Raw genomic sequence first — 17,334 nt, forward strand, 5'->3', positions numbered from 1 at the left:
TTAAATCTTTATTCTGTGATTTATTAAATCTCTTTGTGGAGTTTAAGTTCCATTAAAACATGATGAAAACAATCTTATTTTATTTAAATAGATTCAGGCAGCTCTGATCATCAGCTAACATCAGATGTAGAACTACTGGAAAGTGGGGAGCAAAGAAAAGCTGTCTCGTATAATTCAGGAATGTGCACCTGCAACTCTACTCAAGATTTGAAAGTCTAACTACAGTTAAAGCTTTATAACATTCGTCTTCAGCGAACCACTTAAAAACTTTACAACACTGCACATATCTCTGACTGGTTGGATATATGCTGAAAACAAAACAGGAAGATTCTGGGTTTATTGTTGAGCTAGGTCGCTTATGTGACACTTCAAACTACGACAAGACATCTACCTAATCCTCTCTAGTTTCAATAAGTTTTTTAAACCGTGTCATTTTGTGATGAAAATCATCTTCACATTGTAGTTTATTCAGTTAGTCTTGAACATTTTCATGTAAATAAATGGTGACTGACTACGGTAAATCAAAATACGTTGAAGTTTTATGATAAGCTCGTGTAAATAGCCATTATATGACATCATATACTTTAAGAGGCACTGATTATTAAGAACAGAATTAATAAGATGATTTGGAACATACATGTTTTTCTTTAAAAATGTATATGAAATCGGTTAAAGCATAACACAATGCTGTAATTTGTGTTGATAAAATGTGACATATATTAATCGAATCGTTCGGCTTCATATTTGTTGTTAAATTGATATTCATATCTTTGTTGGATGGAGTTACCCAATTTTCCAAATAATGACAAACATCTGCATGTTCTGTTAAATGAGATAAACATCTAATCCAATTGAAGTAAATAGTATAAAATTCTGAAAAGTTGAATTCCATTTCACTTTGGTCATCGTGATTGTCAGTAGTTATACAAGCAGAAGTAGTGGGAGTACCATCACTTTTCCTCAACATTTTGTCATCGGATTCTTCATAACTGATTATACAATTTACAATATGTTGCAATATTCCATCGTTTGCAATTAGTTTAGGACGAAATGAATCCATTGAGCTTAAATAACAAAATATCTCTGTGACCTTTTTAAAAGAAAGAAAAACAGTCTGACTATTCAGTATATATGTGTCATATTTTATAGAAATGAAGCACAAGCACTAAACCGCAATGCTTATGAGCATAGTGAAAAAACTTAAGGATTAGGATATGAAGGATAACAGAATTAAAACATTGAAAAGGAAAGCTTTTCAGTTGATAAATGATTGGAAGAGAACATAGGGGAACAAATGAAAGAATAAAGTAACCAACAGTCAAGGTGTAAGGACAAAGTATAGTCAATCGGTACAAAGAAGTAAGAACTGAAATAGTCAAAGTAAAAATTATCACATTTGGACCTCTCTAAAGTCAGCTGATTAAAGCATAATTTACCCACATAAGAGATTTGTTCATAGTTCTTAATAAAAACAACACTTCTAAAGTCTAACAGAGTTTAATTCACTATGTGATATATTTGTAGTAGAGGTTTCATGTAGTAAATATAATTTAATGGAAGTGTTTGAAATCGGTATTTTGGTGAACCTTCTCCATAGACATAAAACGTGAATGTTGAATAAAATTAAGTAAAGAAAACAAAATTTTCTTAGGATCTGACATTTCTAAGTATGGACAAGTTGCTAGTCCTTTTTGGAATATATTGATGTGGTTGATGAATTAATTAATTAATTAGAGAACTCGGTATTCGACCATTAGATCAAAGATGTAGAACATGCTAGTAGTATTATTGTTTCTCATAGTTTGAAATTGAGTACACAGATGCGTGATCAATTACTGAGATCGGGCAATGAAAAATTAGAGTAGCCTTGATTTGACTGCATGATGAAACTTAGTTAACAAAAGATATTGTGAGAAGTTTTGTGGTTGCGAAATTCTATGCAAATGAAAAAATTACTAATATATATCGCGCAAAATAAGTCGGATGGGAAAACTGAATTTATTAAGAGAAATAAGTAATTATCTTTGTTGCAAAAGGCCTAAATTTCAATTTCCAATAAACGCGCAGTTTATGAAAGTATATCCATCAGAGCACCTAAACATCAATTTACCGACCTATGGGATATAGATAGCTCATAAATTTCATGTTACCTGAATGTTTTTAATAGTCAGTAATCATAGCTTTCACGCGTCGTTCATTATCATATATATGATCTGTGTGAATTTATAAAGTGGATCGGAATATAATCATAGAGTTGGGTTCTTTATGAATAAAACTAAATGATAATTATGTGTATTTGTGATCTTTGCTGAGCTGGTAAACCATGCTTCACTAATAAATGTTTATTTTAGTCCGTTTAGATAGGTGATACAGTGGAATAATCAGAACCAGACAAATGATGTACGTGACTGGCTGAAAAACGGTTGTCATTCGAAAGGGATGAAACATAAGCCACTGATAGGCTTAGCTTCTCAAGTGATATATATATATATATATATATATATATATATATATATATATATATATATATATATGAGTCCAAATACAATGGATTCAATCTAGCCAAATAAACGTTCTTCCTCACTCTTTGTCTTTTTCTCAAGTAGTCGGACTCGTGTATAGAAAGTGTGTACCGATATCAACTCTTTGTTATCATGCTTCACAACAAGGTGATGTTTTATTTTAATCATTCGAGATCATTACTACTACTTCTGCCATAACTGTAGTGATATGGTGAATCAATGAAATATTGCTTAAATAAGAAACAAGCACTGACCTGTATAATGATATGATATGCATGTTGTATAAATTTATTAATTTGATTACCATATACATCATTATTATTAGCATCGTCATTATCATCATTGCTATTATGTTGCTCTTCTTTTTTAACAGTATTCACTGAACAAAAATATTTCTTATTCTTCAGGAAATAAATTAACATTTCATATATATGCTTATGAATAGTCATTAAATTTGGTAAAAAGCTTGAATTGGAATGAAATTTGTGCATAAAATTTATATTACTTATAAGGAACTTTATTGTTCCAGTTAAAAATAATAAACTTTCTAACTGTATACAAAATAATGTTGAGTTTTGAAACAAATTATTCATTGAAAACGATTTCGGTGATAACGATGAGGTTACTGGTACTGTTGACGGATAGGCAACAGATGAGGAAATGGAAAAAGGCATAATGGACAATTCTGACAAATGTAGAGCATCAATTAAAACATCTGAAAATGGGGAAAACAAGAGAAATGTTAATTTTAGCTTAACTAATACTCAAATATTTATTAAGAGATTATGCAAATATTTGAAGGGTAATTAAGTAATGGGTAAAAAACAGACAACTCATCAATATTTTATCTCAGTGGTCCGAGAAGGCAGTTAACAAAGCTGATAGATTAAGGACCGCTAGATAAGTATTCCATCTTACTTCGGGACTTCAAACAATAAATCTGTCTGTAAAACATCAAAGTTAACAATAATTATTCAATCACTAGTGAATAACTTTGAGAAGATTTCTTGAATGTTCAATGGAAGTCGCGCAGAGAACTTGATCATATTAGGATCGAGATAGCTATCATTAATGACATTCAATGACCATAGCGCCATGTCATAACTGACGAGTGACCCATGGCTGTAAATAAGGTTTTATTTCACAAAATTTACCCACTTTATCGTACTTACTTGATTTATAACATCTAGCTACATTAAAAATTAAAAAAAGGAATCTCAGTAACCTTACAAATGTCAAAACAATAAATTAATACTTACCAAGGGTATTAGGATTCTCTAGAAATAAGCAATCATTATCTGCATTTTTAGCTACTTTGTAGACAATTTTACAAATGTTTAACAAATTTTTCCCAGTTACTTTCATCTGCAAAAGAAGTGGCATGATTCATGAAAACAATGAGCGAAATCCTTGAGAGGGAGAAAATTATATTGAGTCCATGTAAAAAAGATTATTTTTGGGGATAATAGACCGAGAAAGTGTTCTGATCATGCCACTAATTAAATAAATCTTTATATTAGTCCACTCTTTAAAAATCACCAATAAAATAGTTTTTTAATATTAAAGTAAAATAATCTCATACATAAGTCCTGAGGTCAACAACCAAATTCATTCTGTTCTTATCGGAATCCCTTTTTCTATTTATAATTTATTGAGTGCATGATTTCTTAAAAGATTCTTGATATATTTATCTGTATTGAGGAACAGTGTTTTATGAATGTACGTAAATTGTCTGATGCTATCTACTTGGTCAAATATGGCATGAAATAAAACACAATAATTTTTTAACTTTAATCTGAAAGCAGATTAGTTTAACCACAGTCGGTACTTAAATCTCTGAAACACAATTTTTAACTGTTTAGATACTGAAGGACATGACTTTGTTTTCATGTATTTGAACAGCGCATTTAACTCAAACACATTTATAAAGGACTTACTACTAACTGTTGTGATAACTAATATGAAAAGCAAGAAGAGATATGGAAGTAAATGGTATATTTCTTTGCTTCCTTGTCCGCTGACGCAACGAGACTTAGTAAAAATGGAATTCATGAGCGTAAAGCGCAATCCGTATGGTGTACATTACACTACTTAGGATGCTTGCTTAAAAAGGAAGAACAGTGCAGAACTGGATGAAAACAATTGTTTAAGGGCAGTTGTTAAATAAGTTCCGTCTTAAAAACGGTTTTCAAACAGCCTTGTTTTGAATTTCCACAATAATATGAGTGTCAAAGGAATTCGCTAAGACATTTTACCACATAAGCTGAGAGTTCCTTATCGTAAACAAGTATTTAGTATCCAATAAAGAGATTTTTGTTATTATACACCTTTTTTACTCAAAAAATCAGAGCAAGGTTGAAAATAATTTGCTCTAAATCACACATTGTAAGACGACTAAGAATACTTCATGGATGTCCATTTCATGGCAGATGAAGTGAAGACCAAGTTTTATATTAAATGACTGAACTACTGAATAACAATACTACTACAAATATTGTTATAAACAATAGAACCCAGTGAGTGATATAAATTTAATGCATACTCCTGTTAACAGCTTTCATTTCGTCTATTAATGTTTATTTCATAATTTTGTTCCTAAATTAGTTTGAATTTGGAAGCAGAGATGAATAAAATGTCAGATTCCCTACAAGATGATGTAGTATGCATTTACAGAACAATTAAATACAGAAAAATGACGTCATAGTAGTTGCATTCAGTGTTAAAATAGTGAACAATCCCATGCAAAATAAATTTTACATATTGAAAATAGGATATGGGGTTTTAATGAAATTATCAAGTCAGTAACAAAACTAAGCTCACAGAAACATTAGCTAACTAAATTATCACTAACTGTAAAGATCAATCTAGCTACGGCTAGATGTATCCTTAATGAAGGATAATTAATTAAGTTGAATACAGCTTTCAATAACATTGAACGGTTTGACCAATTTCTATTCCCCTCCAAATCAAATTCACTGACACAATTTTGTATACGATCTAATAAATCTGTGACTTCATTTTCGTCTAATTTATTTGTTATTAAATTTGAATGAACAGTTTCTTCTTCGTTCATCGATTGTTGAATATTTTTTGTTGAAGGTGTAACTTTGTTTTTTACTTCACTTAATTTTTGGTATTGTTCCTGAACCGATGAATCATTGTTGTCTTTAAACAATACTTGCAAATCAAATGTTTTAGAATTCTGTAAATTTCTACAGGATGATGAAGGTGATGATGCTAATGTCTCTGTTTTTATCGTTGATGTTGACAATGACAGTTCATTTAATTGGTAAATTAAATTATCCAGTTCTGTAACGGATGACAAACCAGAATCACTGGAAACAGATGTTTGAAATTTATCACGTAAATTTATATTAGTTACATCGTAATTGACTGAACGTTTATGTGGACCACAAGATTTAGGCTAGTGAATTTATTTGCAAAAAAAAACAAACGGAAATATGTATGCACAGGTTTAGATTTTCACGTTATTTATATTAAGGATTACAAGTGATCAGTTTCTGTTGGCTCATGTGCATTCTAAGCGGCTTGGTTTAATATTACAAGTTTCATTACAGTCTCATTTTGACTAGCTTTCTTAAGAAGAGTGACCACTTCTTAAAATTTCTACCTAAATTTATCACAGCAGATCATTGTGATCCAATTTTTCATCCCTGGTTTATTGTGTGTTAGCTACGTAAGTTTTGTAAATCAATCATAAAATGTTTGAGTAGTATACTCTAAATATTAGCACTGAGTAATTGCAACATAACCTTGAGTACCTATTGACTTGTCATCTTTGATGAATGGTCAAAGTTAAACGCCTATTAATTGTTTAAATATCAACATTATTATAAAAACGATCTGTTGCCATTTGTCAAATATGTCAGCAGGAATGCTTATATTCAATAAAGGCCAAAATGAGCTTTAAAACAATAAAGATTGACTGTTAAACATAGGTACCGCGGGAGGGTGCCAATATTATGAAACATTTCTTTCTTTGGAATAACAGTTGATGAAACAATTAAATTAAAATTTTGAAAAGAGCAAGAACAAAGATTTTAGCAGAATAGCGTGAATTTAGGTTGTAAGCAGCTGACGAGAACCAACGAAATAAAATGAATTCATGCTATTCTGCCACAATCTTTGTTCTTGGTCTTTTGAAAATGATAAATGGAATTACGCGTATATATTAAAATTATGGTTAATAAGCTTTAATTTCAATACACGTAAGAGACCTTACTCGCGAAGTTCTATACATATGCTACGATTTTGAACTACAGAGTACAGAATAAAACATAATAAATCTATATTTAAGTAATGCTTTATTTGTTATCTGTATTCTCATTGAAATCAAATAAATAAGTTAAAGGAATTTCTGGCTAACATTCTTTATAAAACTTTAATGAAATTAACCTTATCGATAAGTAATAATATACTGGCGAGTAGAAGACATATGTTTACTGAATTACAAAACGAAGTAAGCTAGTCAACAATTTTCATTGGATATAGATGTACTGTGAGCAGTTTCAACCGAGCTCAAAATGAATATCTCTTTATTTTAATACAACTAGTGTAAACGTTACAAAGGTTAAGTTTATTCTGCAATGATCATTAGTCAATTAGAAACCTATCTAGAGAATGCCCATCTTCCATTCTTCTAAGTAAACCAATGATGTAGACGTATTTGTATATTTCTATTTCTGAGTAATATAGTTGTAGCAGTATATACATACAGTTTATCAAAGATTGTGTTGGTCAAATCCCTAATTCACTGTAATGTAATATAAGCAACACCATGAAAAATGAACAAAGAACCAGTTTGGACAAATAAAAACACTAAATGAATTATATAAATATAGAAAATATTCTTAATTGCAATTTCACTTTCGTTTCACTTTCCATTTGTCAATACACAAAGATAATAAGTAGACAAACATATTCAATATTCAAGAATTCCTTTAAGCTTCCCCCTATTCGCTTAAGAAATGAATTCTTCTTATATCTAGTTGTTTTCAGATGTACTACTACTGTATACACAGCGGAAAAAATCTTTCTATACAGATAAGAATTTGATAAATTTAAGTACAATGAATATTTCATTGTTTAACAAGAAGAAAGATATAGTTTGAGTTACCATTGGAAACAGTGAATTGTTTATTAGCAAAATGAAGAAATTTTCTTAAAGAGTATAAAATTTTTTAAAGGAAAAGAATATAGTTTTGTCAAGATTAACAGGGCTATTTTTAAGTTACTTTAAAATTAAGATTTGATATAACGAAAAAAAAAGAAATAAAACAACAACAAATAAATGGTACACTTCGACAAGTGTAGTTTTTCATAAGTGGGATTGTTAAGAAAGTTAATTCCTATGTTTTCTAGAAATCTTCTAATATGAATAAGTATAAATTTTATTGTCTGAGTTTATGAATGATACAACTAGATAAATGTTTTCTGTGTAGAAAACAGTAAATGCCAGTAATCAAATGGTGGAAAATTTCTAGTGATCAGATAAAACTGGTGGGCAGCCTATGCTTCTCCACGAGGGGGTAACATGCGGTAAGTACGTTAGATCATATAGTTATGCTGATGACTTCAATCTTAACGATGTACATGAAACATGTTATTCCTTGATAACCGATAGTTATTTCTATATATCTATACCTCAATTCATTAATTTATAAGACTTTAAATTTATTGAAACTTTTCCTCATTGGAGTAGTAAAAGAAGTTGGTACTCATACAATGATATTCTTAGTTGTATTCTACGTCATTTAGGCAGTTTGAGTAAGGGACCATCATAGTAATTAATATGAATAACAGATCTAATGAAAAGTTTATTTTGAACTGAAAAAAAAGGTTGTTTAAACATTCATATTAAAAAGGAGCTGGTCAAGCAAGAAACGCTTTCATTAAATACATGTAACCTGAGTCATGTTTAATGCACAATTTCTATTAAAATATTTATATAACTGTTCGAAATGTTTATTCTACTATTAACATTAAGGAAATCAGTCCTATATACTGGTTATCTATATCAGTTTAAATGAAATTAAAGTGAGACAATGAGCTCAATTGACATTGGTTGTGATATTACACATCACTATTTAAACAATAAAATATAACAAAAATCAAATTAGCATTCAATGTCTTTCAACTTCATTAAACGAAACACTATTTTAAGGAAACTAAACTACATATTAGTATCAAAAGGGGTTTTGTGGAGATTGTAGTAATTTCAACAATTGAGATCATGAGTCAATTGAAGCTAGACCACCATGGAAAACCTGGAAGCACTGGACGGCCGTTTCGTCCTATCGTAGGACCCCTCAGTAGTGCGCATCCACGACCCCGCCTCGCGGGATTCGAACCCAGGACCTATCAGTCTCGCCCCAGGCGCTTAACCAACCATTTCTTAAGATTTAATCTTATTAAACAAGAAAAAAACTGCCTTAATAAATAAAGTTTCATATGAAAACAAAATGATATTTTAACTCATATCACCAACTTTATTCTCATCGACAATTAATTTAGTAAATTCTCTATTTGTATTTGTTCCAGTAACATCAGATCGAATACCATTAGATCTAAATTGATGTTTATCTTCTTCTTCTTCTTCATTAGTTAAAATTGTTCTATTCGATAGAAGAAATGAATCAATTGGACTATTTGGTCGAAATGATTGATTATCATCTATTGAAGATAATGTTGACAATTCAGGAGGATTAAGATAATAAGGATATACGGAAATCTTTGTTGTTATTTTATTACTGGAAGAATATTTCTCAGGTAGAATAGAATTAATGTTTGAGATGATATCCTTATTTTTATTTATTTCCATTTGAGTATTTTGTAAATGTTTTTGATTGGTTGACAACATCTGAAGTCTAACAATAGAATAAATTTTAAAATGAACAACAAATAAATGAATAATCATATTAATCTATAGGTGAATAGTGATCAGCATTATTTTGTCTAGTTTACAATGATCATTGAATTCGACTCATCATCTAAGCTAAGTGATTTTGTATTGCAACGAAGTTTGTTTAATATAAAATGATTAGAAATAATAAACAAGATAATTTGACAATTGAATGCTTATTGCTAAAGTATCAGTAAGTTCTAGAGGCAATACTTTTATCTAAATAAGTCAGAAATAAGATTAGTTTGTAGAATACAGTGAATTGATTGTATTTCGTTGTTTTGAGAAATGAACTATCCAACAATAAAGAATGAGTGAGGTGTATACAATGTAAATGTGACTGTAGTTAAGAAGTAAAATTTTTAATAGTGACAGTTCTAGAATAAATTTAAGATAATTTTCATTGTAGAATATAACAAAAAGATTGAAGAGTTCTGAGAAGAAAAGATATATGAACTAAACTCACTAGATTGTGATTAAAATTAACTGAACAATAAGATTTGGAAAAGAAATTATAGTACTTTCGTTACGAAAAGAGAAGAAAAAGATTAACATATAACTCTTTTTGACTATAAAGATCAGGTTCAAACCTTCTAGTTGCTATAGGTTTCACAAAATAGCAGTGTTGGAATGCTTATTGATTATTTTAAATCCATTCATTGCATCCACTTTATAACTTCTTTCAAGGTGTTGCGCTATCAAAGTCAGAAAAACACTTCTTCCCTGGTTGCATAGGTTCTTTGCAATATGTTCAAAAAAACGTGTAGATGCCCATGCGTTTCTCTTTCTACTGTACATGATTTTGTACCGACATTTAAATTGATATAGTCAGTTTGTGATACGTGATGGGTATTTGTCTACTTTCGTTCATATTACTGAACATGCAGTTATATGCACTGAAAATAATTTTGTAGCAGGAAATGTACTCTTTAAAGCTACTTTTAGTTTTTGGTTGGTTTTATTCATGATTCTATTACCTTTGAATGTTAACTGGATAAAAATATGTTTCTTTTTCAGTTTATGTACTTAAACCATACTATGGTGTTTAGTACTATATTTCTTGATAATTTCCTAAAAAGTATTCATTTCATAGAAGACAGTTATTTAATTTTACACGCTTCTCCTCCAGCCTTTCCAGTGAGTATAACTTTCTGCCTCTGTGGTACTGAAATTTTACTAACCAGTATTTAATAGATTAGAGGGTTAAAGCTGTGAAACTTTAGGCATATACAAGAAAGAAACTTATAAAGGACAATACAAAAAAAGTACATCAACAAATTCTAATAAACAGTGAAATAACTTTAAAAGATTGAATGCAATAAATTTACAGTAGCAATTTTAAAAAGTCGATTACTTTTATTCATTGTTCTTGGAAATTAATGGAGATCAGAATACTTGGATGGGACAGGTATTATGATTCCAATATGCTTACATTACAAATATATATGATATGACGGAATGAAAAGTCAAAATTAAATTGATTTACTCATTATGATTTTTGTTCAATATTACATCCGTTTTTAATTCAATGTAATGATTACTCAATGTAGTATGTTTTTTATTCTTGTATAACATACGTTATTCTTGTATTAAGTTTACATGAACTATACTCAGCATGTGACTTGTTATAATTCTGGGTATTTTATATATATGGGATTTTATCCTAACTATTAATCGAAGTGAGTGTATTTTTGACTAGGATCGTCGTCGTGTTTTAGGGTTAATAAATCTTCACTTGTATCAGTCTTTGTGTTCTTACTTTCGCTTCATGGGAATTGCAGTGGTTCCTCGTTTTGAAAATATAAGTGATAAGCGATTCCGACATGATAATCAGCGACGACCAGATATAACAATATGAAGTACGGAAAACAAGTTAGTACTATATTTTTCAGCCTCTGATTTACATTGTTCTTATTCATTTCATAAAGTGGACAGAACAACACTATAGAAGCTTCTTCGATACCACGGCGTGCCCCAGAAGATAGTCAATATCATACAGAATTCATATGATGGATTACACTGCAAAATTGTGCATGGAGGACAGTTGACAAAGTCGTTCGAAGTGAAGACCGGTGTTAGGCAAGGTTGCTTACTCTCACCCTTTCTCTTCCTCATGATCATCGACTAGATCATGAAGACGTCAACATCTGAAGGGAAGCATGGGATACAGTAGACAGATAGGATGAAGCTGGACGATCTAGACTTCGCAGATGATCTGGCCCTTCTATCCCAAACGCAACAACAAATGCAGGAGAAGACGACCAGTGTAGCAGCAGCCTCAGCAGCAGTAGGTCTCAATATACACAAAGGGAAAAACAGGATTCTCCGATACAACACAGCATGCACCAATCCAATCACACTTGACGGAGAAGATTGGGAGGATGTAAAAACGTTTACATGTCTGGGCAGCATCATTGATGAACAGGGTGGATCTGATGCAGATGTGAAGGCGCGGATCGGCAAAGCAAGAGCAGCATATTTACAACTGAAGGACATCTAGAACTCAAAGCAACTGTCAATCAACAACAAGATCAGGATTTTCAATACAAATGTCAAGACAGTTCTACTGTATGGGGTGGAAACCCGGAGAACTATGAAGGCCATCATCCAGAAAATACAGGTGTTTATTAACAGTTGTCTACGCAAAATACTTCGAATCCGTTGGCCGGACATTATTAGCAACAACGTACTGTGAGAGAGAACAAACCAGATCCCAGCGGAGGAAGAAATCAGGAAGAGGCGCTGGAAGTGGATAGGACACACATTGAGGAAGGCACCCAACTGCATCACAAGGCAAGCCCTCACATGGAATCCTCAAGGCCAAAGGAAAAGAGGAAGATCAAAGAACACATTACGTCGAGAAACGGAGACAGACATGAGAAAAATGAACAAGAATTGAACGGAACTAGAAAAGAAGGCTCAGGACAGGGTGGATTAGAGAATGCTGGTCGGCGGCCTATGCTCCATTAGGAGTAAAAGGCGTACGTAAGTACTCATTGCTTTAGTCCAATATTATTTGACAACGATGTCAGCCTGAATCACGAACCGACATCATTAAAAAAGAAAAACGACTTTTCGTAGCATCAAGTTTGATAAATGCAATAGCTTACACTGAAGAATTTCTCTTTTGTTTATATATCAATACTAGTTTTTGTGGTAATTACATCGTTATAACACATGATTTACGTTTCCTTAACTTTGATAAACTTAATGACAATATTTATTACCTCTAATCTTCGTTATTTCAATTCATTTTTTAAAATGAAATCTTGTAATTAATGAACTAAATAATCATATAGAGATTTGCTGAATTTTGAAGGTATTAATTTCCAAGCCTCAGCTGTGTACAACGTATCAATTGAATGTTGTTGAAGTCTCAAACTAGCAAGAAGCAATTTTAGTACTCCCTAGTTATAAATGATTTTCTAGTCAATGTCAGTTCATATCCTTACCCATGAGTTTCTTTTAGATGAATTTCTCAAAGTTCTTGTCAGAAATAACAACAGTTAAAGATAAGAAGGCCGAAATTGAGATAGATCATAACTAAAGACCACTGAATGAGAGTTATTCTTTGTCACTAGTTGATGGGATTTGAAAAAATATTAACCATTTGATTTCGACATGGTAGCTTAAATATATTGTGCTCCTTGGGAAACCTGAAGATCTTTGGTTCTATCCAGCTTGCCATACGTATCAACTGTAATTAGATTTATCATCAACAGTTTGGATGACTTTAACTGCTCTGCTAGTTATATATATCTCAGAAACATAATACTAGAGTGTATCTTATAATATAGGCTAAACTTACTCGGTACAACTACCATATGGAGACTTTGGAGCGGCGCATCGTTCTGATTTAATAACCGAACAAGCTGAACGCTTAACACTTATCGGGGAGATCAAGCGAGTCTGTGTGCCAATAAGTTCCAGACGTGGTGAATTTTTATGACTGTCAGTCAAAACAGATTCTTCCATGGGCCCACTGGATTGAGATGGTGTTGCTGAAATGAAGTTTTTTTCTCTGAATGTTATTTATCATAAAATTAAATATAGAATAATAACTTATAATTTATTGTTTTGATAATTCGCATAAACAAACATAACTTATACATCTGTCAACAGTTAGGAAGGTATGTAGTACAATTGCCCTTAACAAAATATATACAGCCTAAAGTCTAAAACTCAAAGCTTTTGTGACCACCTAAGTAAACATACCAAGAAATACTTTAGACATACCAAAAGGTCTCAAGCTTAATGGTAATGCGCTCACTATGAAACCCGTGAGCCTCAAGTTCGTTTCTACATAGATCTATCGATGTAAACAGTGAATCAATTGAGAACTAGGATGTGCTTTACATTGATTTTTCAGCTGATGTTAGTTTACGATAAAACCTAACATAAAATACGAAGACATAAGAAATAGGAGACGATGAGTATTTTACACAAGACAAACAAACAAAACAAGTATTTTGTAGATTTCTGCTAGCCAACTTTTCGACTATATAAAGGGTTTCTGTAGTAATTTTTTACATCACAAAGAACCTGACATTTACAAAGTGGAAGATGATAATATACGTTAATTATTTGATGAAATGAAAGTTTCTTTAATACTAGTAGTTACATCGTTGTTATTTTCAACTTAGAAAGTTACTTTACAGATTAATCAACCAATTCAATTATTTGGAGACGAAAAGACAGAATAGATTATGAAGTCAATTGAGATAAATTATTTATATAGGAAATTTGAATGGCATTTTAAACAGAGAAAAAACACATTTTCAGTGAAACTTTCGTATATAGTTTTAAGAAAGGAAACTTAAAGAAACCATTCGGGTTAAAATATAGTTAACTATTTAAGCAATATAAAAAGCTTAGTTTAATATTGAAAATGTATGCTTAAATCAGTGCAAAAGGATTCCCAGTTTACACAAAGAGAAAACAAATATCCATAGTTTATATGTGTATTTGAATTCCTTTGCCAAGATTTGTATAATAATTTAGCTATTAATCCACCTAAACTTCTTTGTAAAGGGACTTTCGTGGCATAGGCCATATACGCGTGGCCATGTGAGAGCATTTTGAGAGGGAGAGCGGACTCTCCCCTTTCTCGGCCGTACCAGAGCATTTGGGGGCAAATAAATAGAATGTTGCTGCTACGATCCTATTTATTTGCCCCCAAATGCCCTGGTACGACCGAAAGTTGGGAGAGTTCGCTCTCGTTCTCGAAACGCTCTCAAGTGGCCACGCGTATATAACCTCTGCCAGGGAAGTCCTACTCACTGCCTTCTCGTGTCGGGGGTGTTGTTTACGAAATTGAGACGACGAAAAGCGAATGTCCAGTGCTTTAACCGGGTCGGTGGACATGGAGAGTCCACCTAGGGGAGTTGGGAAACCCTGATTCCAAACCAATGATGCACATGGGCTCCAGTATCCTGAAGGAACAAATGGCATATGAACCAATCGTTAGTCACTGGCTACCATGGGACTGCATTTCCTTACGACGCTCCACTAACTTGTGGACCAGACCTTTAGGTCGAAGGCTCGGGGAGTGGCCCCCTAAGAAAACCACCTGCTTCGGTTTGGGCACCCGGGCAGTATCACAGCCCTCACACAAATCTCATTTGGTTTGTGTGGCGTATATGTGTCTGGTGCCCCCTTGTACAAATATTTATGTGTTCAAATAAATAAATGAAATAAAGGGAATGAAATAGTAAAACACTAGCTGCAGTAAAATTTATTCTCTGGTGTGCCTCAAAAACACTAAGTACATGTCAATGAAAGCAAATTGTTTCTGAACTTTCGTTTATCTGTTAAGTATTTTGAGCTAATACTTATCCTAATATAAAGTGTTTGAACAACTCTCCAGTTGTTTAAAATGTGGTTGCAACCTGAGTGGTCTGTTGACACTGGTCTTTCGACTCCTAATAAAGTTGAAATGTCTATGATAAATATGAAGCTTGGAAAAGTGGTAGAATACGTTTATGATACTATAAAAGCCCAAGTTTATGGGAGGTGGTCATGAACAATTACTTATTAGCTTAGCGATATCATAAACCTCACATTGTTCTTGAACAGTAGTCATTATAAATTGTATAAAAAGATAGTAATCCTATTATAATAATAAAAAATAAGCTGGTTTGACTAAAACGATTCCCGGTCTTGAAACTTGTGCTCACTGAACGCGTAAAAGTTTGCTCAAGAACGTTAGTGTATTTAGTAAGTAGAACGATGAAATAGTCCCATCAACAAATAATGGCTGATCACTGAGGAAATTTTGCAAAGGACACGAAAAGCCTAGTTAATATTTACCAATCTTTTCTTTTTGTAAGACCAGTGAAATATTTAACCGCCTGTCAAACATGAAATAGATACAATGATCCCTTAAGCTATTCAGCTTTATCCCTGAAGCATGAGTAAAAGATGTACTTATGCTCGAAATATTCCATCACTTGCATTCTTAAATCAACGCAATAACACAGTGAAATTATCGTATCAACAATCGTTTTACTATGATTATTTTTTTACGTACGGGTGACAAGTTTGTCAAGTCTCCTGCTACTTGTGATTTATTCGTTTAAAATGTATTTATAATAGTCTTACTTGACACTTGCATTTTAATCTTATCGACGAGGTGTAGTAACATAAGCTAATGTATTTCGTACTAGGATCTATGTTAATGTATTTTTCAGTATTGTTAAAAATATATTTCACCCTGTTAAACCAGAATGAAATTTCTGTCTTTATTGATAGCACTTTTTTAAGTGATTCGGAACAATCTAGTTTCTTTTTTGTTTATTCCCTCCATCTGGTATATGATGGTAAACGTATTCTTAGAAGTCAAACTAGGTTCACTTTGAACTTCACTTATTAATGGTACATTATTTTTAATTAATTTCGTAATTGGTTGACTGGATTAACAGTTGCCATCCACTTGAGTTTTGTATTTTATGTCTTATTCAGTAGTATTCAATCAACTATTCTAACTACAGAAAAATTTGTTATATTTAAATATTTAGTACTAAACAGATAATGGACAGGGACTATGTTTCCAGCATAATCTTCAGTTAAATAAGATGGTGGTGAAATATTCTTGAAGCGGATCCTGGATCCTGATAACCGATCTAAAATCTTAATGAATTCGATGTTTGCTTGGAATTCAAGTTCGTCTTATTTAGCAACACAATGTGACATTGCTACTAATCTATTCATTGCACGAACTGGCTTTCTCTTTACAGTAATCAAGTAGCGAGTAATATGCAATGTCATATTTTTTCCCAAAAAGCTAGTCTATAAAATTGTAATGTGGATACTAGTCTAAGTGATTCGACATAGTTGTGTACTTTGATGGTAAGTGGTTGAAACTAATTAATAGGAAACTTTACCTGATCACACTATAATAGGCTTGGACCAGTTCGAACCCATTTATCATGACACGTGATATGCTTTCGTGAATACTGAGACTAATAAAAACTTGCATCGAGAATGTGTGAAAAATTCTATACATTTAATAACGCAAACATAACAGTATAAAATATTCTAAACCCTTTTTCCACACTTTAAATCACGGGCTGATCTTAGTTAGACAACTATTGATGACTAGAAGTTCTCGATAGTTGTTTCGTTCTAGTATGGAACCCTTCAGAAGCGTGCATTGAGATAACGTGAACGAAGTTTCAACAGAATTGATTCACATGTACTTTTTTCAGTCGAATCTAAATTGATGATATTAACAATAGTCTACAAATATAAAAGGGTACATTTTTCAGCAATCTACCTTTGAAACGTGATTATATTGTTAATAAGTATTTTCCATCTGATAAATATCCCTTAGATACTTATTTATATAAAGTGAGAAAAATATTGATGCTTAAAATTGAGTAGTGTCAGCAA

At 31.9% G+C, this 17,334-nt stretch overlaps 1 protein-coding gene across 1 annotated transcript in view; it reads right to left on the reverse strand.

The window, feature by feature from the left end:
• Positions 1–17,334, reverse strand: part of ARMC2 (Armadillo repeat-containing protein 2) — a 35,130-nt gene that overhangs the window by 9,441 nt on the left and 8,355 nt on the right. The window contains exons 4-9 of the mRNA XM_051210724.1: positions 13,253–13,445; positions 9,031–9,409; positions 5,374–5,946; positions 3,782–3,887; positions 2,777–3,237; positions 638–1,090 (exon numbers count right to left, since the gene is read on the reverse strand). Of these exons, the coding sequence (XP_051070740.1) occupies positions 638–1,090; positions 2,777–3,237; positions 3,782–3,887; positions 5,374–5,946; positions 9,031–9,409; positions 13,253–13,445 (2,165 nt within the window). The remainder of the gene's footprint in view (positions 1–637; positions 1,091–2,776; positions 3,238–3,781; positions 3,888–5,373; positions 5,947–9,030; positions 9,410–13,252; positions 13,446–17,334) is intronic.

This window comes from Schistosoma haematobium, chromosome ZW (genome assembly GCF_000699445.3).
Source record: "Schistosoma haematobium chromosome ZW, whole genome shotgun sequence".
Classification (NCBI taxonomy): Eukaryota; Metazoa; Platyhelminthes; class Trematoda; order Strigeidida; family Schistosomatidae; genus Schistosoma; species Schistosoma haematobium.